At 46.2% G+C, this 23,132-nt stretch overlaps 1 protein-coding gene across 1 annotated transcript; it reads left to right on the forward strand.

Annotated features, from left to right (window-relative positions):
* The first annotated feature begins 6,431 nt into the window (after positions 1–6,431).
* Positions 6,432–22,703, forward strand: CD83 (CD83 molecule). The gene is made up of 5 exons (XM_045509586.2): positions 6,432–6,589; positions 6,675–6,790; positions 17,480–17,690; positions 19,714–19,820; positions 21,146–22,703. The coding sequence occupies exons 1-5, from the start codon at positions 6,553–6,555 to the stop codon at positions 21,272–21,274; spliced, it is 600 nt and encodes a 199-aa protein (XP_045365542.1). The 5' UTR covers positions 6,432–6,552; the 3' UTR covers positions 21,275–22,703.
* Positions 22,704–23,132: the final 429 nt, after the last annotated feature.

Consider the following 23,132-nt stretch of genomic DNA (forward strand, 5'->3'; position numbering starts at 1 on the left):
TGCGCCCTGCCAGCCAGCAGCAGTCATCCGATGAGCTCCTCCTTGTCAATCATGAACCACTTTTGCATATTTGTGATGTGCTCAGTGTTTCATCAGAAGTGTGTTCACTGGCCCATCCTGCAGGACTTGCCCTCAAAGGCATGTTTTACTCCCTCTTCCCTTTTCTCCTGGTCCAGCCTCCCCCTTCTCTGAATCCTGTCCTCACCAGCCCCTCCCCTCCTGGTAGAACCACCCTCAGCCTCTGCATGGCACACCCCTCACCCCCAACCGTGGCCCTGCAGACAGAAATTGTGTCGTGTTGAGAGACAAAGCAAGGTCCCCTTGGAGAAAGAGTGTCCTCCCACAGACCCTTCTTGAGAACAGTCTTTTCCAACGCACAACTTACATGCTGCTTAGTAATGTTTAAGAGTGAACTAAAACTTCCTCCCTTCCATGCCCGTCCCCCAGAAAGCCCCTGCCCAGGGGGTAGGTGAAGAGAACTGGGGTAAATTCTCGAGCTTTCTCCTCCCCGGCCTCCAAACCCCTCCAGGGTTCTCCAGGGTCTGAGTCCCAGCGTGAGGGCACGGCGCTGGCAAGTTCTCTCAGAGACGTGAGACCGCAAAGCCTCAGTCCCGGCGAAGCTGCCTGAGAAGGGAGGGCCTGAGGGTCAGCAGAAGTGGGAGCGCCTTGGTTACCTTTGTTTTCGGCCCACGGTGAGTGCCTGCCCGCCGCGGCAGTGAGCACGGGCAACCACAGCGCCTTCTGATGATTTCGGGTTTTTCTCTTTTTAAACACGTGAAGGTGACAGCTAGTGGTTTCAGAAAGATAACACGCACTTCCTCGTGTTCGTTTTTCTTTTCTCCTTCCAGCCCATCTATGAACTCGTCTCACTTGTTGAAGGAAGACCCCAAGGTGGGACTTGGAGTGTTGCTGTCCCATCCACTGCCACGTCCAAGACACACTTACAGTAACGTGGCCTGTGCCACTTGAGAGCGGTTCCTAAGGAGTGGCCTTCTCAGAAGTGTGTTCCTACCTCAGTATGAGGGGATACTTAGAAGATGGGGAAGAATCTGGTAAGGTGAAAACCCATGTGGGTAATTCAGTGGGTTAAGAGGGAGTTTCTGTGAAGTCACACTTTTAGACTCTTAAATAATAGGTTGGGCAGTTCTATTTTCAGGAATACAGTTTTCTGTGTAATACAGCACACCCCCCCCCCAACCTTTGGCAACTTTCTAGAAATAATGAATAAGCCTAGCTCGTGCCTAGCCCTGCCTGTAAGAGATTACGGGCAATCTGGAAGAACTGCCATAAGCCTCGTGAGCTGACCTGGGGCTTCTGGGCGGGGAGGGGGGAGGAGGACGGAGGGGGTGCAGGTGGGAAAGAGCGGTTGTTTGGGCTTCAGGATCGACTGGGGAGTAAGGAGCTTAGACTTTAATACCCAGCAGGCCCACAAGAGGAAGCCTGAGCCCGAGGAGAGTAGAAAGTTGGAACTGAGAGCACCCTCCCACCCCCCAGTGTTAGGATGAACTGAAAACAGTTGCCTTCTCAACCGGAGAAATGACAAGGAAGCTTGCTTTTTATTGTTGTTTGTTGCTGTTGTTTTTTAAACAAAAGCCTCCCCTTAAAATTCATCATCACAGAGGCGCCCTCACAAGGATGTGCTATTTAAATTTAAATTACTAGTGTGGTCCAGGACATACCCCTCCAAGAGATTAATATAAAATGCTGTCATAGGCTACTACTACTTTTGGGGGCACCTGGTTGAAACAAACATAAGGAAGGAAACAAGCAGAGAGAATGGAGGTCAGGCAATATTCCAAGAGAATAAGCGAGAATTTTCCAGAACCTGATGAAAGCTATGAACCTCAGCAGGTTAAATAACACAAAATTCTCTACTAAACACAGCACAACACAGCATACCCCAAACAAGACCAAGCAGAAACACAAAAGCTTAGAAGCACTTGCAGATAATTAGATGGGTTGCCTACAGAAGAATGAGTATCAGATTGTCCAGAACTTTGCAACAGCAACGGTGGAATAGCATGGAATCATATATTCAAAGTGTTAAGAGAAAACAGCCATCTACTTGTAACTAAATTATCATTTAGGAATATAGGCAAAACAAACGTTTTCAGACAAACGAAAACAAAGATTTACCATGAACAGATCTTTGCTGAAAGAATTACACAAGATTATACTTCAGAAGACACTGACCCTAAGAAGAAGCAGTGGGATGCATGATACTTGTTAAGTGTAAACAAATATTTATCATATAGAAAGGTCTAATTGAGGAGTAGAAAGGTGGAATGAAGGTCTAGGTCACAGTACTATGTAAGCAGGGCAGGGGATGAGCGGAAGTCAGGCAGTCAGGCATTTTGGGGAGAAGGGTGTTGATTACTAATTAACTTTAGACTTTATTAGATAGACTGTGCTTATTAAAAGTTGGGTAACTGTTTACAAGAGCCAAGACATGAAAGCAAACTAAATGTCCATCGAGAGATGATTGGATAAAGTGGCTTTGATCTCCGTATTCAGCAGAATACGACTCAGCCATAAAACAAGAATGAAATAATGCCATTTGCAGCAACATGGATGGTCCGGGAGATGATCACACTAAGTGAAGTAAGGAAGACAAAGGCAAATTCTATCCAATACCACTTCTATGTGGAATCTAACAAATAGTACAAATGAACTTATTTACAGCACAGAAACAGGATGGCAGACATAGAAAACAAATTTATAGTTACTAAAGGGGAAAGGGGGAAGGGACAATTTAGGAGTCTGGGATTAGCAGATACACTCCACTATACATGAAATAGATAAACAACAAGGACGTACTGTATAGCACAGGGGGAAAAAATTAAATTTAAAGCTCTATAAAGGTTAATTACTTAAGATGAGAAATTGTATAGCTTTCAAACTAGCAGAGAACACTACTGAATACAAAAAGAGTCATCAATATAAAATAGATGTAAGAGAGAATAAAGCAGAGGAGAATCAAGTTAAGATTGAAGCATGGAACAAGATGCCTGAAATAAACTCAAAATAGCAGAGCTCAGAAAAAAAAGTAAAATCAAACTCACTTCAAAAGACAGTCAGTAGTCAGTTGGATTAGAAAAATCTAATGATATACTTAAAAAAATAGAACATACAAAGAAATATTGAATGTAAAAGTATAGAAAATACTGGCAAAATATTAGCCCAAAGAAAGTGATGTGGTTATAATAAGAGTAGACAAATTGTCTTTGAAGTTAAAAAGGAATGTTACAGGGAAAATGGTTACTAAAGAAAGAAGAAGAAGGAACAAATGCACTGGGAAGAGATCATAACTTGCAGGCACCTAAACATAGCATCAAGTTACATGAGGCAATAGATTGATACAATTCCAAAGTTAAATGAGCAATTTCTTAGTTACAGGGGTATTTTTGGGCACATCTCTTTTGATAACTGACAGTTTAAGTGACAAAGAGTAAGGATATAGAGTTGAATAACACACTGAGCAAGGCTGATCAGCAACCCATGTGGCAAATGAATGTTCTTCCCCAAAACCCATGACACATTTACCAAAAGACCGCATATTAGGTCACAAAGCATTTCCTGGTAAGCAGCAAAGAATCATATAGACCACGTTTTGAGCATACCCAACTGCTAGACACTAGCAGCAACAATTCAAAGCAAACCACATACTTGGAATTTTGGGGGGGATCCCTCTAAATAATTTATGACTATAAAAGCGTTTTAACGGAGAGTCTAAGAACAAATTGTTAACATTAATAAAGTTCAGCAAGATGGCTGGCTATACAAAAGTACATTTTTATTCACTGTCCTTGAGCAATGAGAAGAACTTAGTTTAGAAAATATACATCTGAAAATAGCAACCCAAAATATAAAGGTCCCTAGTAATAAATCTAACATAAGGTGTAGAAAACGTTTATGTATGAAATTTAAAAAAATTCCTGAAGACCTAAATACATAGAAAGATACTCAGTATTGATGGATTTGTAGAATCAATTTCTAAAGGTGTTAATTTTCTGAAATTTATGAATTGAATGTGTTCCTATTAAAATTCAAATGAAGTTTTTTGAGGCTCACAGGTTGATTCTAATATGTATAAGAGCAAAGAAAGAAGAATGCCAGGACAGTTTTGAAGAGGCAGATCAACGTATCAGGGGCTCACTCATTCCTTCATCACAGCAAGACTTAAAACTAGTTCAATTAAGCAATAAGGAAGTGGTATTAGCACAGGGAGAGACAGAATAGAGCCCAGAAACAGGCCCACACACATATGGAAGTTTGTATCTAACAGAGATGCGATTTCAAATTAGTGGGGAAATAAGGACTTTAAGCAAGAGCACTGGAACAACTGGTTATCCATATGGAAAAAATAAACTAGATCTCTACATCAAACCATATTCAAATGGATTAAAGACCTACATCTGAGTAAGCATGACTTTAAAAGTTTTGGATGAAAATGAAAGAAAATGTTTTTATGATCTCAGGGTAGGAAAAGATTTCTTAACCACAAGACCAGAAGCACAAACCATGAACAACAACAACAAAAAAAACTGCAATAAATTTGACTACATTAAAATATTAAAAAAAATCCTTTTACACATTAAAAGTACCATAAAGTGAAAAATGAAACTTAGACTTGGAGAAGCTCTTTGGTGCATACTTAACCGAGAAAGGATTTGGCCCAGAATTTATAAACATCTCCGGTGGAAAAGGCCCAATGACAATGAAGACACCAAGTGACTTTGAAACATAAGAAAGGATGTTCCTCCCTCCTAATAATCAAACATCACATAAATTAAATAAAAAGGAACTAATATTGCACACTCATTAGATTGGCACACATTCTGGAGAACAGAATGGCAATATTTAAGAAAGGGTTGGGATTGCTGGGCTAGGTGGTTTGAACATCCCCAGCTCCACACCATTGTTTATAACCATGAGAAATTGGAAGGAAGCTTAAATGTCCAGGTATGGGATCTAGCAAGGGACAGATGCTTAAGAATCTATTGAGCACCCAAGCCCCACACCTCGTGGCCTTTCTCTTGCCTTTCAATGTATCTCTCTGAATAAATCTACCTTCATTCAAAAAAAAAAAAAAAAAGAATCTGTTGCATACAAATGTGTTTGAATCTTTTATTTTCTGTACTTATTTTGTATGTTTAAAAATTTTCCTAATTAAAAAATTAGTTTGGTGGGGGCTTGGGGGGAAAGGTACTTACACATAGCTAGTGTGACCGTCAATTGGTACAGCCACTTCCAAGGGCAAATTAAAGTGTCACTGTGATGCCATTCTTTTGAAGCCTCTGAATGGACCAAGATGGACAGGTCTGATAACAGTTTGCCCTGGCAAGAGAGAGGCACTTAATACACTGCAGATGGGAGTGTAGATTGAGGCTGCCTCAATGAAGGTAATTTTGGCAATATTTAACAAAACGGTTAATTCCCTTTGACCTGGTACAATTTCCTCTAGGTATTCATTCTAAGAAAAGATGCCATATTAGGGCAAAGTTTTATCTAAAATGGAAGTTCATCATAACAATCACAGCACTGTTTGTAATAGTAACAATAATAAAAGAAACAACTTAATATTAACACTATCTAGATTAGTAACCATAGACTAATCCTTCCTGAAGCTATCTAATTGGTTTTAATTTATGGTACAACTGTGCTGTGGAATATTATGCAGTCATCAAAATGATGCTGTTGGATTTTTTTTTTTAATGATGTGGAAGCTCTTGCAAAATATTAAGCTAAAATAAAGTAGGTTCCAAAATATTACATAGGGGGTATTCCATTAAAAATACTTATCTATGCACTGAAGCAAAGACACCAAAATGTTGCCAGAGGTTACTTCTGGATGGATAGAGGTCATTTCTATTCTCTTCTGGATTAAAAAAAATCTTTCTTATTAATTTTCTGTGTGTGTATAATCTTCATTTTTAATAGGAGACGTTCTCCTTTGCCTAAATAAACAGGTTGGATGACAAGGACGGACAACGCCAGAAGGCAGGGGGCCAGGTATGATGAACTGCCGGGTTCTTGGGGAAGCACAGCGGGCCTTATTATCACAGAATCTGGAGAAGGGCGAGGACCTGGGTTCCCAGTGATGTCCCCACGGGCAGGCCAGGCGATGGGGAAAGCTGCTCATCCATCCTCTTGGGATCTGGTTTCGCTTCGGTGCAGAGGACCTAACAGCCTCGGCTGGCCTGGCTCCTGGCTGTTTGGCGGGTCAGCGGGAGGGTGTCTGGCGTGCGCGCGCGGTTCGCCGAGCCTCGGGCGCGGTGCGTTCCGCGGGGATTGTTGTCATCGCGGCCCGGCTGCGGCGGCAGCAGCGGCAGCAGCGACGCCGGCTTGGGGCGCGGGCGGCGGGGGCGGCGGGGGCGGGGCCGGGGACGACGGGGGCGGGGCCGGGGGCGCCCGGGTGGCGCGGGTTGGGGGAGGCGCGCCGCCGCTTCCGCCGCCCGCGGGGATCCCCCGGGACCAGCGCCCGGGGAAGTCCCAGTGCGCACGGGTACAAGAGGAGGCGCGGCGCGGCTGCCCCAGGCGGCAGCCCCAGCCATGGCGCGCGGCCTCCAGCTCCTGCTCCTGAGCTGCGGTAGGGCCCGAGGGCGCCCCCCGCCCGCCCCGCCGCGACACCCCCTTTTCTCGCTCGCTCACGCCGCTCTCTCTCCCTCTTGCAGCCTGCAGCCTGGCGCCCGCGGCGCGGGAGGTGAAGGTGGCCTGTTTGGAGGATGTGGACTTGCCCTGCACTGCCCACTGGGACCCGCAGGTCCCCTACGCGGTCTCCTGGGCCAAGGTAAGCGCGGCGAGGCCGGCGGGTGAGGGTTTGGTGGTTTCATTGGAGGCAGGGGAACCGCCTTCCTTGGGCTGGCGACCCTCTGTGGTTGGGAGTCGGAAGCGTCTTCCGTAGCTGAACTCGGTCCCCGGTCTCCCCACACGCCTCTTCCATCCCCGCCACGAGCCCATCCGCATCCAGGTGCCGGCTGACTTAGATTTCATTCCCGCGGGGACCTCATTCCTCTCCTTGCCTCTAAAGGTGGCCTGAGATGAATGAGCCAAATAAGACGTTTTGGAAGGGCAGAGAACCTCTTATTTGGATAAATTCCAGAGGCCACCTGTGGTTGTGACTAGCGGGCCAGGGAGAAAGCAGCTAGGGTGGATTTGACATTGGACGCGAGGAGTGTCCCCGGCTTTCTGATTTCTGGTATTTTGTGACGGGGATGCTCATACATTTGGGGAAGGGAGAATGGGCAGTTTGAGAGGAAGGACCGAGACAAGTGATTCAGGCTTGTTTCTTAGGTGGTAGTTATCTGTCAACCATCCTTTTTCTGGTGCACCCTTGGCGTCCTTCCCTGTCCTCCCCTGCCCCTGGCTGCTCCTCCCTCTGGCCGTCCTGAGAGGTCCAGCAAGGAGGGCGCCTGGGATGGTGCATGAGAGGGGTCCCTGCGTGTAAGAGCAGTGTCACTGTCCCTACTTTCAGAGGATTGAGTAAGATTGAGGCTTTTTTTTAAGGTTTCCTGTCACCTGGAACCTGTTCAGATTCTAAGGTTGCGTTTTTGGTGGCATTGACAAAGCCAAGCAGCCAATGTTGGGTGTCACTGGTATTTTTGTTCACTGCCTTTCATGAGGTTAGTGCCACAGTGGCACCTCCGGGTGGAGCCCAGTAAATGTGGTATCTCAGCCTTACTCTGTGGCTCCCACTGATTTGTCATCTCACCTGGCAGGAAATCTCTGTGTGTTTGTAGCTCTCCCCCGAATGCTGGGTTTTCTTCTGGCCACCATAAAAAATGCTGTAAGAACCCGCACAACTATCTGGCCATTCAACAAGGCAGCACAGGAGCATTCTCTCTTTGTGTGTGTCTGTATGTGTGTGTCTTCTTTCCCAACCAGATTGTCAGTACCGCTCCCAACCCACTCCAAGGACAGTGCGGCACCACTGCCTTTGTGTACCCTGCATGGCACCCCAGTGTTCACCCTGTTAATTTTGAAGGCACCCAGTGAATTCAGGCTGGTGTTTTGTGATTATGCACAGTGGCAGTGGTCCTGGAGCCTGGGGGCACTGTGCTGTGTATGAAAGTAGATTTGTTATTATTGCTACTTCATTTCCACCTTATTCACTGTGGGATCAGAGAACACAGAAGTTCCAAAATTATCCCCTTGTAAAAACAATAATATTTAAACAAAAATATTGTAAGACCAATATTATTTGAGTACTCAGCATCTGCCAAGCTAGGAGCTTAATATCTACATGCATTAGCTGTTTCAACCTTCCAGTGGACTTAGAGGTCAGTACTATGACTGTTTCTACATTACAGGCAAGGAAACTGGGCCTTAGGGAGTGAAATAATCTGTTCACTGTTACGCAGCTGGCTAAACGAGTGAGTTAGGAGTTGAACCAAGTAGTCTCACTCTACAGCCTCAGTTCTTAGAGGTCTGTCTTGTTATTTCTGTTTTCTGCCTTAATTACTTGAAGTAAAGAAAATGAAAGTGTCTTTGGGCTAGCCAGGGAGGGACTTTGTTATCTAAAAGAGAGGGAAAAACATGAAACCATGATCCCTTCCAGAGAGTAATTTAAAAAAAAAAGGAAAATAATATTAATATCCCCGGGGGAGTAATTAAAAAGTACTCATGAAAGGAGTAGATGAAATTTCAGACTGTAAAGTTCAAACAGTTGTCAAGTTAAATCTTCTTGCACAAGGTCATTTGGAATGATGCAGTAAACCAGGGCAATTAACCTTTGGCTTTTCCTTGGCTGTCAGCTGATGATGTAACTGTATAGTGTATGTGCTTGTTTGTTGGACACAGTTCTTGCAATCTTTACCAGGAAGGTCTCTCCAAACTCTGTTAAGAAAAAAGACAGTGGGCTGTTGGGATTCTCTCTCTCTTTTTTTTTTTCTGTTGGTCCCTGGAATAGGATCATTGAAAAATCATACGCTAGTTATTTTCTTAAGAAGGAAACTGCAATTGAGCAGTGCTGGACAGGAGGGCTGTGCAGTGCCAGTAAACTAATCAGATACCTTGAAAGTGACACGCTTTGTTTTTCAAGTCCTTCTTAGCAGATCTTAGCACACTCTGCAGATAATTGTCATTTTCCAGCCCAGTAACTATACTTTTGCATCAATCATCCTTGTAGAACAAAAATGGATAGAGTGTTCTGAAAATAAGGCCAGTGTGAAACACTGAAATACCTCGTGTTACAGAAGATCAGGCGTCTTGTCATCTTCCTTCACACTTTCTTGTAAAATGTTGCGGTGAAGCGGAGAGGTGGCTGTTAAGTGGGGAGTTTAAGCCTGGTGACCACAGCCAGCCTGGCTGCAGTGTCACTAGGCTGGTTTGTAAAACCACTTTGCACGGTTGTGGGCTGCGTGCTGGACAAGTGAAGCAGCGAGTCCCTTGCAGTGTGGATTTTCACTGTCCGCCAGATCGAATCGCATCCTTGCAGGCCTTCTGCATGTCACAATTACGGTCATAATGACTCACAATTTAAAAATCCATTTACCACTTAGTTCTCCAGCACTATGGAGCGTCTCGCCACTGTCCAGTTGGCACTGATTACTCGTGATTAACAAAAGAACCCGTGTAAACCATGTGTTTCTTATCATGTGCCTTTTGCCAAAAGACTCAAAGCAGACGGTGTCCAATTAGTGTTTGTAACACTAGGGTGAATCGGGAAGAAGCAGTGTCCATTGCATTCTCTCTGTTTTAAAGGTACAGTGAGAGGGGACCGGAGGGGGCTTACTCTAGACATGCACAGGAGGTCAAAGGCGGAACCAAGAGTGGGCAGAGATGGCCCAGTTCCTGTTAGCCCTTCTTTCCTGTGGACTATTGTCCTCCCAACCGGGGTCCAAGAATGGGGCCTATGCTCATCCCTTCCTATTCGGGACCTTTTAAGGCAGAATGAATGATTGGGAAGAAATAGAAAAGTTAATGCACTGTATCCATCAAATTTAGCTATTAAGACTGTGAATAGATTGTGGGTGTTGGGGGAGTATTTTGAGATATTTTGAAGCAAATAGACTTTGGTCCAGCCCTCTCCTTCCATTGGCTGTGACCTTGGGTTAGATTCTAGCCTAAGACGGTCCTAACACAGTCCCGTGTCTGCCAGGAGTGAGACCATCCATTGAAGGGCTGCACCTGAGCTTCACGCAGAGCATCACTGGGTTCACACTCTGTTTAATCCGGCTGCAGTAGGTTTGGAGGGAGAGGATGACACTGGGTGGATGGAGTGTTTGGATGTGGTTGAAGTTCACCACTGATAATAGTGAGTGGTTATTTACGAGGGAGACGTAGTACCATCTTGTACTGTGCTAAGAGCCCTGGCCACCTAGGTTGATGCATAACGAAAGAGGACATATACTGTCATCTCTGGGTGACACTGCGGGGGTGAGGACAGAGATGCGTCACAAGACAAGTCCCCTTTTAGATGATTTCCAAAGGAAGGGAGAAAGGGGAAGTAAGACTGTGATTTCAGAGAACAGAGCAGACTTGAACTTTATAATATTTAGAAGAACCACAGCTGTGGCAGGTCCTGGGCTGTCCCCGGGGATTAAGGGGACTGTTGGAGAGCAGGTTAGTGGCTTGCATGAAGCTACTTCAAAAGTCCCAGGGTAGTTGCCGCACAGATATTGCTTGTTGTTAATTCCTTGTGAGCTGACTTCCTTGTATGTTGCTAATCTCCTATTCAGCAGTCATAGTTTCTGTCTCTGCCGTCTTGTGTAATAATGAGCCACAGAGCAAAGGGTCACTGAGGAGAGAAGAGAGCCTTGGGAGGGGCTAGGGCTGACGAGTGGCCTGGGCAGGTGTCTTCCGTACAGCCACCAACCCTGATGGACCCCTAAAGGAGGTGATGACTGCCCCTCACCTGATTCTAGAGTGCCGTCTGTTGTAAGATAGATTTAAGATGTTTGGGGAGAAAAAGGAAACATCTCTACATTAAATATAGAAGCATTGAAACACTGAAATGTGAAAACAATGTGCGTGTTAGCATCAAGGAAGAATCATACCATCCCCACTGGCACCTATACTACTGGACCTGGTTGAATAATTTTTAGGTCAGACTATGAAAGACATAAAGTTAGTTTTCAGATGTCTTTCATATTTGCCTTTACATCATTTTGTAGATATTTCTGTGTCCCAAATGTGGGCCAGGTCCCGAGCCTGGCAATGACCATCCCAAGAACAACACAGAACTTTTGCCAGAGGACCACTGTGAGCGAAGACATGGACACAGGAATCTACAGGCACTTTGGGGAAGTGGTGGGTAACCAGTACTCTAGAAGGGAGAATTATACAGCAGAGGACCGAGAGGTGATGCCGGAAAACAGGCTGGGAACAGGTGGTGAAGGACCTTGAAAGCCCAACTGTAAGGGCTTGAACTTGATCCTTGGGGCAGCAAGGAGTCTTTGAAAGGTTTTCAGCAAAGAGGACAACATAATGAAAAATATGTCAGAAGGAAAGCGTATTTCTTGTGGTGAAAAACAGAGCCTAATTCCTCCTAGAAGATGAGTCTCCGAGGGAGGCTTTAGGCTCCCACCAGATGGAACTCACTCCAGGTTAACACAGTAAGACTGGAACACGTGCATGGCTTTTACCTCCCCCTCTCTCTTGGTCACTTGTCTTGTTGTCCACGCGGTCCTGAGCCAAAAGCGGCTGCCTCGGAGGGGGCTAGAGAAGTGGCTGAGATGAGAACAGTGGATCGTTGAGACTTCTGGACAATGACGAGACAGAGCAAAGTTGCTAAAATCTTTCAGCTTGGAAGAGGGTAGGGAGGAAAAAGGCCACTGAGAGTTAAGTAGAAAAATCTGCAACCACTTGTTTTCCATAAATAAAAGGGGGAACCCAAATCACATGAGGACTAGATTATCTTAGTTCTGTACTTGGTTATGTCACTGCACAAAGAAGAGGAAGTTGAAAGAAGGTCTCTGTGACATAAGGAAAGTTTTTATGTAGGCCAGGACTAAAAAGTGATTCTTTACCTAAAAAGGGCTTCCTCCATCTAGAGTTGTTTCCATGAGTCCTTCCTGGCTACTCTTGGGATAACCCCGGATTTTCTACCAGCAGTCTTTAGCTTAAAACGGAGCTGGACTAAAGCACTTCCCTAAGGCTCTCTACACCCAGAAGCATGTTTCTGATTTTTGTTTTTGCACTGGGGTGTCCTTGGGTAAAGTTTCTGTATGTGTTGTGTAGTTCTGGTGTGGGCTTAGGAGCCCAAGGCGGCGCAGATTACTTGACGATTCTGTGGCACACTGACTCATGTGCTGCACTTTCTTGTCCAAATTCTCCAAGAGGAGAGAGGTTCCAGAAGAGCCGGCAGTTTTCAGGATTACTGGTCCAGATGGGGAAGACCTCTGGGAAAAGACAGATGCTAGTGGCCATAGACAGTTCATGTTCGCCGTGGACCAGACTCACTGGGTCTGTTCTGGAGAACAAAAGTTCTGAGTCTCATCAGGCCCTGGTGTCTCCTTACCCACAGCCTGGGAGGCATGTGAGCCTGAGGGACAAAGCAGGACTGGCCTAGGGGCCGGGGCCACGTGGAGACCATCTGCTCTGTGCCACTTTTATTTATGGAGTAGGGCCCTGTTCAACTAGGAATCTTTATGTTGGAAGGTTTGTGATCCGATATAATCCAATCAAAACTAGCTTAAGGAAAAGTCAGTATCTTGGTCTATATAATTGAAATAAACATTAAAAAAGAATCAAAATACCGTTCATACTTCAGTTATGGCTGGTGTTGTGGTTTAATCGTGTCCCACAGAAAGATCTGTCTCAGTCCTCACCCCTGCTGCTTGTGAGTGTGACCTTATTTGGAAATAGGGTCTTTCCAGATGTAGTCAAGTTAAAGTGAGGTCACACTTGATTAGAGTAGGCCCTAAGATGAAGACTGGTGTCCTTCTAAGAAGAGTCAGAGGTGAAGTGATTTCCAACAGTGACCCAGCTCACCGACAGAGAAGCTGGGGCTTGACTTCAGGACTTCTACCCACGTGGTTGTGGAGCACACAAGCCTGAGAGCTGGACAGTCCGTTGACCAAGAGCAGCCCGTGGTAGGGCTGGGGTTTGTTTCCAGATCTGTCCTGCTCCAAAGCCTGCGCTCTTAATTACATTGCCTCTGCCACACTCATAACTCTGTTAACAGCCATAAATCCAACTCTATCTGTTAGACCCAGTAAATTTCAAAGTGGAAAATGATTTTTCCAATAAAACTACACTTAGGAATAAAACGATGTTAATGCTCATACATTCTACCCTCGTTATGACATCAACCTCTGAGCCAAACTATTTTGCACGTTATAAAGAGCTGTTTTTATGATGAATGGGGATTATATTGGCACTTTAATTGAGTTAGAAACCAAGGTACATGAATGTTAGTGCATGAGAAATGCAGTAAAAAAAAAAGCGGTTTGATGTGATTGGAATATATCAGATTAATTTAATGCCACCTTTAAATACTTAAAGTCCATTCTTTTAAATATGCTTAATTAAATTGTTGGATTAAATATTTATATGCATATATAAGTGCATACATTTCCCCTCCTCCAAAAATCTCTTTCTTTTCTTTTACTGTCCTATCACATTCTTAACAGATCTCGTTAATAAATTTGGGTTTTAAGGTTGTGAAATCAAACTTCTTTGCTATAGGGATGGAGCTGTCATCCATTTACAACCAAATATGCTAATCTAGGAAGTTAGCGTGTATATATTTGGATAAAACTATGCAAACTTTTAAAAGAAATTCTTTTCACAATAGGGTTTTTGACTGAACTGTTGGTTTAACTTTAGCCATATTTTGTTATTTATTTGATTTCTTTCTCTCTAGTTCAAATTTTTCCGCCATTAAAAAAAAATTTTTACTTAATTCACATGCCCTTAAAATTGGTCTTTGTGTTTGCTTGATTTAGTATTCAGGAAATTAAAGAGAATTTATTTTAATTTAGGGCTTGTGGTTTCCTTAAAGTCAGGTCTCCATCTTAGAGAAGAAATGTGGTATTTAAATTATTTAGTCAAATTGGAGGCCTTGAGACAAGTCGAAAGTCTGAAGGCTTTCTGAAAATGAGATGTCTTATATTTTGGCCTTTTGTAATTCAATCAGAAAGGCAATGTGTCAGCATAAGAGTTAATGCACAGGATGTGGATTTTAAAAACGTAATTGGGATGAGTGTTTTGAGGAATTAATTTGCCCAAATGGTGCAGTGGTCTAGCCCACAACAGTATTAGCGTTGCAAAGCGTGCGTTAAATAGTTCCCATCAGTTACACTTGGCTCTGAATGAATCCAAGGGTTCTTTTTGTGATAAATTACTATTTCCTAAAATGCTTCTGCAGAGAGGCAATGAAACACTTTTAGATTTGGAATGTTTAAAGAGTCATTCTTGCCAGTGGTTGATTTTCAGCCAGCTCAAATGTTTATGAGAACTCATAAAATAAAGCGAAGTTGAGGATGGCCGGTTTGCTGTTATTCTGTTCCTCCCCCTAAAATTCTCCTTCGGCTCTAGAATGGTGCTGCTTGGGCCCCAGCCTTGGCCTCACCGCTGAAGATGATGATTTGAACTGTGGCATAAAAAGCCTCTTGGTCCTGCAGGTGCCCCACTCCCAATTTAAGCACGTGCATTAGCATAAAAACTACAGCGATTTTTGTGGCCGTCCAGATGGCGTCCCACGAGAAGGTATTTCTTAACATGGCAAAAGGAAGCGGGAACAGGCGTTGTCCACACCTACAGCTTGAAGCTGGAGGGAGGGTTCTGATCTGTTTCCCTGCGCACTGTGTGATTGACAGAAGGTTCCTCTTGTCACAGTGAGTTATCAGGCACAGACAGCTGGTCGTTACTTTGGAAAGAGTTCCCAGGTGAAGCCAGCACTTGTCTCCATTCTCAGGGTCTTTCAGAAAGACCCAAGAAGGGGCCATGGGAAGACGACCTCAGGAGAGTTGAGATACTTTGCCATAATCCCACTGCTGCCTGGGGTGGTTCAGCAAGTCAGAACTCTGCAGGCTGCTTTGGGGTCCTTTGTCTTGACTTTCCCCTATGCCTTCTTGCTTTCACTCTCCTGATCTCACCCTGCCTTTGAAAATAACCAGAGGCTTGCTGGAGGCTTTGCCAGAGGCCCATGGGACTCTGACCATCCCGTAAGCTACTTTTTGTTGTTGCTGCTGATTTTTAAAATGAATTCTCTCTTGCAAATAGGCAGAAGGCCACTGCCAGCCAGTTCTGACTACCGCCACATACTGGCTTCAGCGGTCCCCCGCAGCCAGCGTGATGATGGGGCCATCTTTACGTAAATAAGCAAACGGTTTATATCCCCACCAGCTCCGGGTGGGGGCCTTGATGTTGATCTTGACTTTCGGACAGGCCTTTTTGATTTGAGGGAGGGGTCACTGGATGGGAAGGAAGACCCTCAAGGAGAAAGCAGAGGTAGATAATCTCAAGATGACTGTGACAGCCACGTTTTCATCTTTTCAAACGCAGGGGTTTCTAGCAAAACCGAGTTCCAGTGAAATCTAATAAAATCTGAGTTGAACACACTTGGAGGTGAATTAAGAAAAGAAAAAGCAGGAGGAGATGGCATCGTGGGGACTGCAGAGATTAAGCGGAGTGAACTAGTTCAAACTGGCCTTGGTGAGGCTGGGAAGGAATCTTGAAAGAGATTGGCCCTGGGTGGTACTGGGCACCTGACCCATCGAAAGCTCTGGTAGGAGGGAGCACTTCTGCTGGGCAGCGGAGAAGCGGAGAGATGCACGTACATGACAAGGCTGAAATTAGTGGTTTAATTAGGCTTGAAAAGGAAGAAACTGGGCTAAATCAGTTGGATGCCCGAGATTCCTTGACCACACCTCCTTTTTTGTTTGTTTTTTTGCTTTAGTTTTGAACAGCTAAATGCCCCCGTCTGTAGATTATTTAGGATTATTATTTAGGAAGGAACCTTTCAACACAAGAAGGACCATCAAGAAATGGGATTTATGTTTATAGACTCGGCCTGAGAAAAGCTATTAATCTCACCCGGGTGCTAGGAGTGAATGAAGCAGAGCTTCCTGCAGGAGCGATAAATCTGCCACCAGATGTCTCTGCAGCCCAGGCCACGGGAATGCTAACCGGAGCCGAGGCCGTGGAAGCAGGAATCCGAGCTTCCCGCGGACCTGGTGGTGCATCCTGCACTTCTCAGATGAAGCGGAAGCCGGCGAGGGGCTGTGTCTGTGCATGTGCATACGTTTTCTTTCCTGCGCTGCCTCCCTGCCCGCCTTTCACTAGGTGCTCCCCTCATTCCCGGGTTAAGGATTTCCCTGTGCTGATTCCCTTTTGAAAAGTAGAGGAGGAGTCATAGGGTGCTCCCAGAATAGGAGATTAAACACTGGTAGGTGCTGGGGGCAAAGGCAGCGGCAGCGAAGCCTGCTGACTACGGTGTCTTCTCCTCTGGTGGCTCTTTGGTGCTGGCACAATGCTGGGGACGGGGAAGGAATGCCACCAAATCCCAGACTCCCACCCAGCAAAAGGCTCGGGGCTGCCCTCGAGCCCTGAAAATGGGGATGGGCTTTACTGTTTGTGTAAATCGATTTTCGAAGCTTTCAAACATTTCAGTGGCGGCTCCGTGGGCAAGTTGAAAATATATCTGGGGAAAAAGAGAATTGATGGTGATCGTGGTGTGTGCCTAGTCTTGGAAGTAGGAGATGGTGGGAAGACCCCACCAATTCAATCGCAAAGATAGTTCAGGGGGAGCAAACCAGCCAGGTTAGTTTGGCTAAATCTGGCATCTACCCCGGTCAGGCTGGTCCGTCCTGGGTACAGTGACTTAAGCCGTAACTGTCTCTCCATGTGGATCTCGATGAGACCAGCAAATGACCTGACATGTGAAGTCTCTGCTCTACATGAAGGGGTGCCATGGCCAGCTGTCTCCCTGCCTCGGCAGAGAGAGTGAGAGTGGTCCATCCTGCGAGGTCGTGGGTGAGCACAGGGGCACAGTCTTGGGAGAGCAAGGGGGCTGCTCACAGGCGGCAGTGCTGCTCTGCATCTCTGTGTTTTTTGTTGGGTTGTCTGGCAATGACCTGACCCGATCTAGGAACATTTCCCCATAAAAGGCTGGGCCACAAAAATAAGAATCAGTCAGTGGGTGAGTTGGTATCTGACAAAAAAAACAAAGAGAGCATTTAGTAGAGAACAGCCAGCAACAGAGCGTGATTCAGAGAGATTCACCCCCTTCATCACATAGTCATCAGTGACGCACCGCCGCCACCAGCAGGAACACTCTCTCCTTCGAGTCGAGCAGAAGTTGGGATACAAAGAGTCTTCAAAAGCAGATCTTCTTCCCAAAAAAGACAGAGCCTTAAAGAGTCCTCCTAGGTTGTCTCCTCCTCCCCCAAAGGTCACACACAGACACAATATCTGGTTTTAAACAGTTAGCCAAGGCTGGGTTGTATGAAAACAGCAGGTAAGACCTTGATGTGGGGCCCAGTGCTCGCAGGTTCTGTCTAGAGCGTCATGCGATGCGATTCCTTTTTCACAGCTTACAGTCAGCGGTGCAGAGAGGCTGGAGGTGCCCCAGGAAGACCTGCAGTCCTATCGCCAGAACAGCACTTCAGAGGCTCCCGGTGAAAGGCCATACTCCCTGAAGATCCGAAACACTACCAGCTGCAGCTCGGGGACCTACAGGTGCACCCTGGAGGATCCGGAAGGACAAAGAAACCTCAGTGGCACTGTGATCCTGAAAGTGACAGGTGGGGTGATCACTGCATCTGTTTTTGTCTTACAGAGTGTGTGTGCGCCTCCTGTAGGCCCTAAAATTGATCTCACTCGGAGTTTAATTCGGCAGCTTTAGATCACATCTGTGGCTAAAAGCTAAATTCTGCCGCAAAGGATGTCATAAGTTTCTCTGCTCTCTTTTTTCTTTTTCTTTGTTTAAATAAGGACGGATCTATGGGGTGGTTGCCAAATGTACTCTAACAACTAAATCTGGATGTTGTTTATTTGTATAAGAGACCTTTGGAGCCAGTAGGATGTATCCAAGTCTAATTTTGGGGAGACAGAGAAACTGTATAGTCCTGAATATATCGGATAACTGCGTCTTATCCCACTCAGCTTTCTCACTTTGCTGAGGGAGCTGCTCCATGTTTCCACCTTTTTAGCATGAGAACCACACTTCCTTTCCACTTTACAGTGATCGAATTCCCCCAAACCTCAACTCAGGCCAAAGAAAAAGGGCACAGGGAGAAGATAATGTTCCTGGGACAGGATGCACATTTTTGCTCTATGCAGTCAGACCAAGAATTGAGTGTCAAGACAAGGATTATCTCCTTGGATTTTTTTCCGTAACGTTTCTTTATGTAGCTTAAAATCCGCCTTGCCTTGGGCTTCTGCCCAAGTCTCGTTAGTGGCTAAGGCTGGAAATGACAGACATGTTGTTACAGAGTCCCTGACTTTGTACGATAGCTACTTTCTCCTTCCACGAAATAGCTGACAGGAGTCAAGATAATAGTCCTGCACTGACGAGAACACAGTTGCTAGTGAGGGGTCAGTGTTTGGATTGGGTTCACTGTTATACACACACACACACACACACACACACACACACACACACACACACACACACACTACACCCGTTCCAGGCTCTCGCCCTTTATGCTGCTCTGTTTGTCTTGCTCTGTGGCACTTACCACACCTGACGCGATCCACTCCCTGCTTTGTTCTCTGCTGTCTCCTGGCACACAGTAGGCCCTCAATGAATTTTATTCACTCGAATAAGAAATGAGAACCACCTGGCAGGAAGAACAGGGAGGGCCGGCATGTCCTGCAGGGAACAGAGAGGAAATGAACAGAAAACACCTGCTTGGCTTTCTTTTCCTCTTGGAAGGCAGTGTTGCCTGCAAGTTAACTGGTCCTACTAGTGGTCGCTTGGATCTGGTTCAGATATCAGCTCAGCTGCTCATTAATGTGTGACCTTGGGCAAATCTCTGATTGACTCTCAGTCTCAGTTTTCCCATCTCTAAAATGGGATGATAAGGTTTACAGCACAGGCCTGTTGTGGAGGTGGAATGAGATATTGCACTGAAATGCTCAGGACAGAGTGCTCGATAAATGTGAGCACCGTTAGGACAGCGGCTCTCAGCCTTTCTCTTCTGAGGTCACAGACATCCATGAGAATCCATCCCTAGACCGTTGCACAAAATTTTGAATCCAGTTTCAAGGTCAACAGCTCTCTGGAGGCCCATCTGTGGCCCTGGGGATGGAATCCTCTTTGATCAAATGCACGCCATCTGCTCCCGCCTGGGGCCCTTGTTACCCCAACGCGCACGTTGGGTGTCGTGCCTGAGTGGGGAGAGGCTGTCCCTGCGATGTCTCACCCTGGGCTGAGGGCCTCGCTCCTCCCGCACTTGCCCTTTCTAGCACTGTGGCCGCAGCCTTTAATGACCCCGCAGGGAGCTATTCCAAAGCCCCCCCTTTTCTGCTGGCCTTGGTGGAGGAACCTTCATGATTTTCCAAAGATGTCCCTTTGTTCAGTAATAGCAGGGTGCCCTTTGCACGCAGCCGGGCACAGAGCAAGAGTGAGTGCCGGCTGCCACCACCATCACTGCTGTCAGCGCTGCTGCTCTTCCCAGCGGCACACGTGTGAGGGTGGGAATGGGAGACGAGGGGGGCCTTAAAAGAGCCAGAACCAAGCATTCTTAGCTTTTTAAAAAAAATTATGGTAGAAAAGTCCTGTTAAATGGCTTCCTTCATATTTTACTTATTTCTTTTTTTAAGGATGCTCTCAGGGACGCAGAGAAGAGACTTTTAAGAAATACAGAGCTGAGATTGTACTGCTGTTGACTCTGGTCATTTTCTACTTAACACTCATCATTTTCACTTGCGTGAGTATCTTTTTAGAACATCTCTTATGATGAAAAGATCACCTAGGGCACCAGCCCGGGTGCGTTTTGTCGATGGTGTGCGTCACTGAACAACGGGGAGAGTCGTATTCTCAGAGCCCTGGCCGTACCCTAGACTGGGGGTCTCCCTGCAAGAAGCTCCCAGCTTGTCTTCCATCTGGTGGCTCGGCACAGAGCTCTGTGAAGACAAAATGAAGGCAGACGGGTGAAGGAAGTTTGTGAAATGCTGACGGATCAACTAAAGCACCAGCAGGCCTATAGTTACAGTGGTAGAAAGTGGAAACCTGCCCGTCCACCCTGCGGGGCGAGCAGGGTCCTTCCTGTAGGCAGGGGAGCCAGCCCAGCCCCCCCGGGACAGATCAGCCTCCTTCACTTGCCCATGAACTCTTTTCTCTTAGAGATTCCCTCTTATAATTTTGGTACTTCCACTACTTTTTAAGAATTAACCCTGAGAAGCCAGAAGCACACAGAGGGTGGCCTGGGGTGGAGGAGGACTGGCCGGCACTTGGGCATCTTTGACACGCCCTTGAGTGTCGGTGACAGACTCCAGCCTACACCCCTCCCTGCCTCTTTCTGCAGGCTGCTCACCTGGGTCACCAGCGGTCGTGGGGGAGCAGGGCCAGCTCTGGTCCTGACCCACTAGGAAGTGATCAGTCCCGTAGGTCTCAGAGTCAAGGAGTGCTGGCTACTTGGGGACCAGGACAAGGGTCACCCAGGAGCGGTTCAAGGGCTGGTTTTTGTCACTCACTGGGCCCTTCTCTTCACTTCCTTGGCTCTCTGGCCAAACACTAATCTCTCTGGTTCCTCTTTTAGACATCAATCAGTGAGTCGGAAAACTCCAGTGAGCACCTACTGTGTACAAGGCATTATGCTAGGCACTGGAGGGGATGTAAAAAGGCGTAAGACCTATGTCCTTCCCTCAAGGACACCGTAAGAAACTTACAGCTTGTTCTTTAGAGTTATTTGCATATAAGAATATAATTAGAATTACCTCATGGTACATTTTAAAAATGAATGACTTGAGTTTTTTGTTGGCAAATGCCCATTTCCATGGGCACTGATTTTCCGTACAGATCTCTTCACAGTCGGGTCTTGAAATGGCCCCCATCTGTAACTCCTGGTTGACATGTGGAGGTGCCAGAGAAATAGTGCAAAGCCACTGTGAGTGAGTCAGGCAGCCAGTGTCACAAGGGCTCCCAGAGGAGCTGTCCCGCCAGCTCCTAGTGAATGTTAAATCCAGCTGACAACGGATGCATTTTTTTGTTATTCACTTCTCAACATATCTTGTATTTGATTTGATTTTTCAGAAGTTTGCACGACAGCAGAGTATTTTCCCAGATTTTTCTAAACCCGTCATGGAACAAGCTTTCCTGCCAGTCACCTCCCCAAGTAAGCAGTCGGAGCCCGTGACTCTTCACAAGACGGTACTGGTGTGACAGGACTTCTGCAGGTTGTGTTTTCTAAAGACGGAGGCTCCATGGGGTGCCCCCGGACTGCAGAAGCGCGAGCCCCTCACTGAAGATGGCAGCCTTCCCGTGAAGTCCTTCCCTCGACCGAGACATCCCAAAGTGGATCCCACGCCGCCTTTTGTGAGCAGGGCCTCGAAGACTGTGACATGACCGCAAAGCGTGAGGCCACCTGCAGGGGGCTTGCCCCTGCTGCTTCTCCGTGACCTTCTCAGTGTTGTATTCAGCGCTCTGGTCAACCTCTTGGACATTTTTTTCAGTCCTAGAAAAGCTATGGTGAGATCCAGTTGGAAAAAGGGTCTTGGGAAATACGAATGCCCAGAGCTGGCCCTGTGATAGACCATTGAGGACAGCTGTCCTCTGCCACATCTGGAAAACATCTCTGAACGTGCTGTCCAAGCCCAGATGTTTTATGTCTGGGAGAAATCGACAGGCCAAGCTGTGAGACAGTGGGAAATATTTAGCAAATAATTTCCCGGTGGGGAGGCCCTGCCATTACCACGGAGTATGATGTGTACATAGAAATAGCAGGTCAGTGAACTGTCCCCAGCAGGGCTTCTTGATCAGGGAAAGACATCCATAAAGAAGCAATAAAGAAGAGTGCCACGTTTATTTTTATATCTGTGTATACTTGTCAAAGAAGGATTTGTGTTTCTTCTCCTTTTGAAATCTCTATCTTCAGTTAGATGCCCTTGCTCACTGACCAGCAACCCGCATGTGGAGGAGGAGAAGTCGAAGACGGTGACAATAAGATAGAGAGCTACTTAGTGACCTGATGGAAATGCTGGACCAATCGTGCGGTCTGGGTGCTGGCCCCGCCATTCCGCTCCCTGGCTGTCTGGTCTTAGACAAGATCCTTATGGTTTCTCCTCTCTCAGTTGTAAACCAAAAGGTTGTTGTATGAGTTGGTTGGAAAAAAATGTATGTGAAAATGCTTTGAAAGAGTATAAAGCACTATCCAAAATTCGAAACGCCTTCGGGTCATTATCCTTATTATTGCAGTGTTGCTCTGGGCATGAGAAAATGCCTTTCATTCTTCATGTTTTCCATCGCTCCAAACAAAGAAGGCTACGGAGGAGACTTTCCCATAGTCTTCTGTACGAATTCCTTCGGGGAAGTGAGGAGGCCAGTTCGGCGGTCTGTTCTTGAAGCACCAGCCAAAAGTACTCCAAGATATGGACACTCAGGAGCCACTGGGCCACGGGGAGAAGGGAGTTCATAAATATTCCGTTGATGTTTTGGCAGTTGTTGGGTTTCTCTTATCAGGCTTGGCCCTTCCTCTACTTAATTTCCGAAGAGATAATTGCCCACGCTGATACTTGAGAGGAAAAGGGGTGCCGAGTTTAGTGTTTCTGCCTCTTTGCCATAGCTTTCATGTTATTAAATTTATGCATGTGAAGAGGGAGTGTTTTTCTTTTTTATGTTTAAAACTACTCATAAGACGTTGGGATGAGTGCTAGTTGGAGAACCAGAACCTAAGGTGAAATTCTAGAGATGAAAGACTGGCTGAGTTCTTCCTCTGAGAGGGAGGGGCTTTGTGGCAGGCAGACCTCCTTGAAGCAGCATCCCCTTCTTCCCAGAGATGCTCCTGAATCCATCCTCCGATTCCCTTGTCACCAGGTGGTACATGATCAGCCTGACCACGTGCATGACGACAGGTGGGCAGGATGGAAAGAAGGAGAGTATCTATTTCAGAAGGATGTTTCATGCCAGGGGCTCTGTGCCTGTCATTCATGGGGTTTCACTCAAAATTTTCAAATAGGTCCATTACCCCCAAACGGTAAGAACAGTCTCGTGCAAGTGGTTGTAACAGTTATAAAAGCATCAT

This window comes from Camelus bactrianus, chromosome 20 (assembly GCF_048773025.1).
Source record: "Camelus bactrianus isolate YW-2024 breed Bactrian camel chromosome 20, ASM4877302v1, whole genome shotgun sequence".
Classification (NCBI taxonomy): Eukaryota; Metazoa; Chordata; class Mammalia; order Artiodactyla; family Camelidae; genus Camelus; species Camelus bactrianus.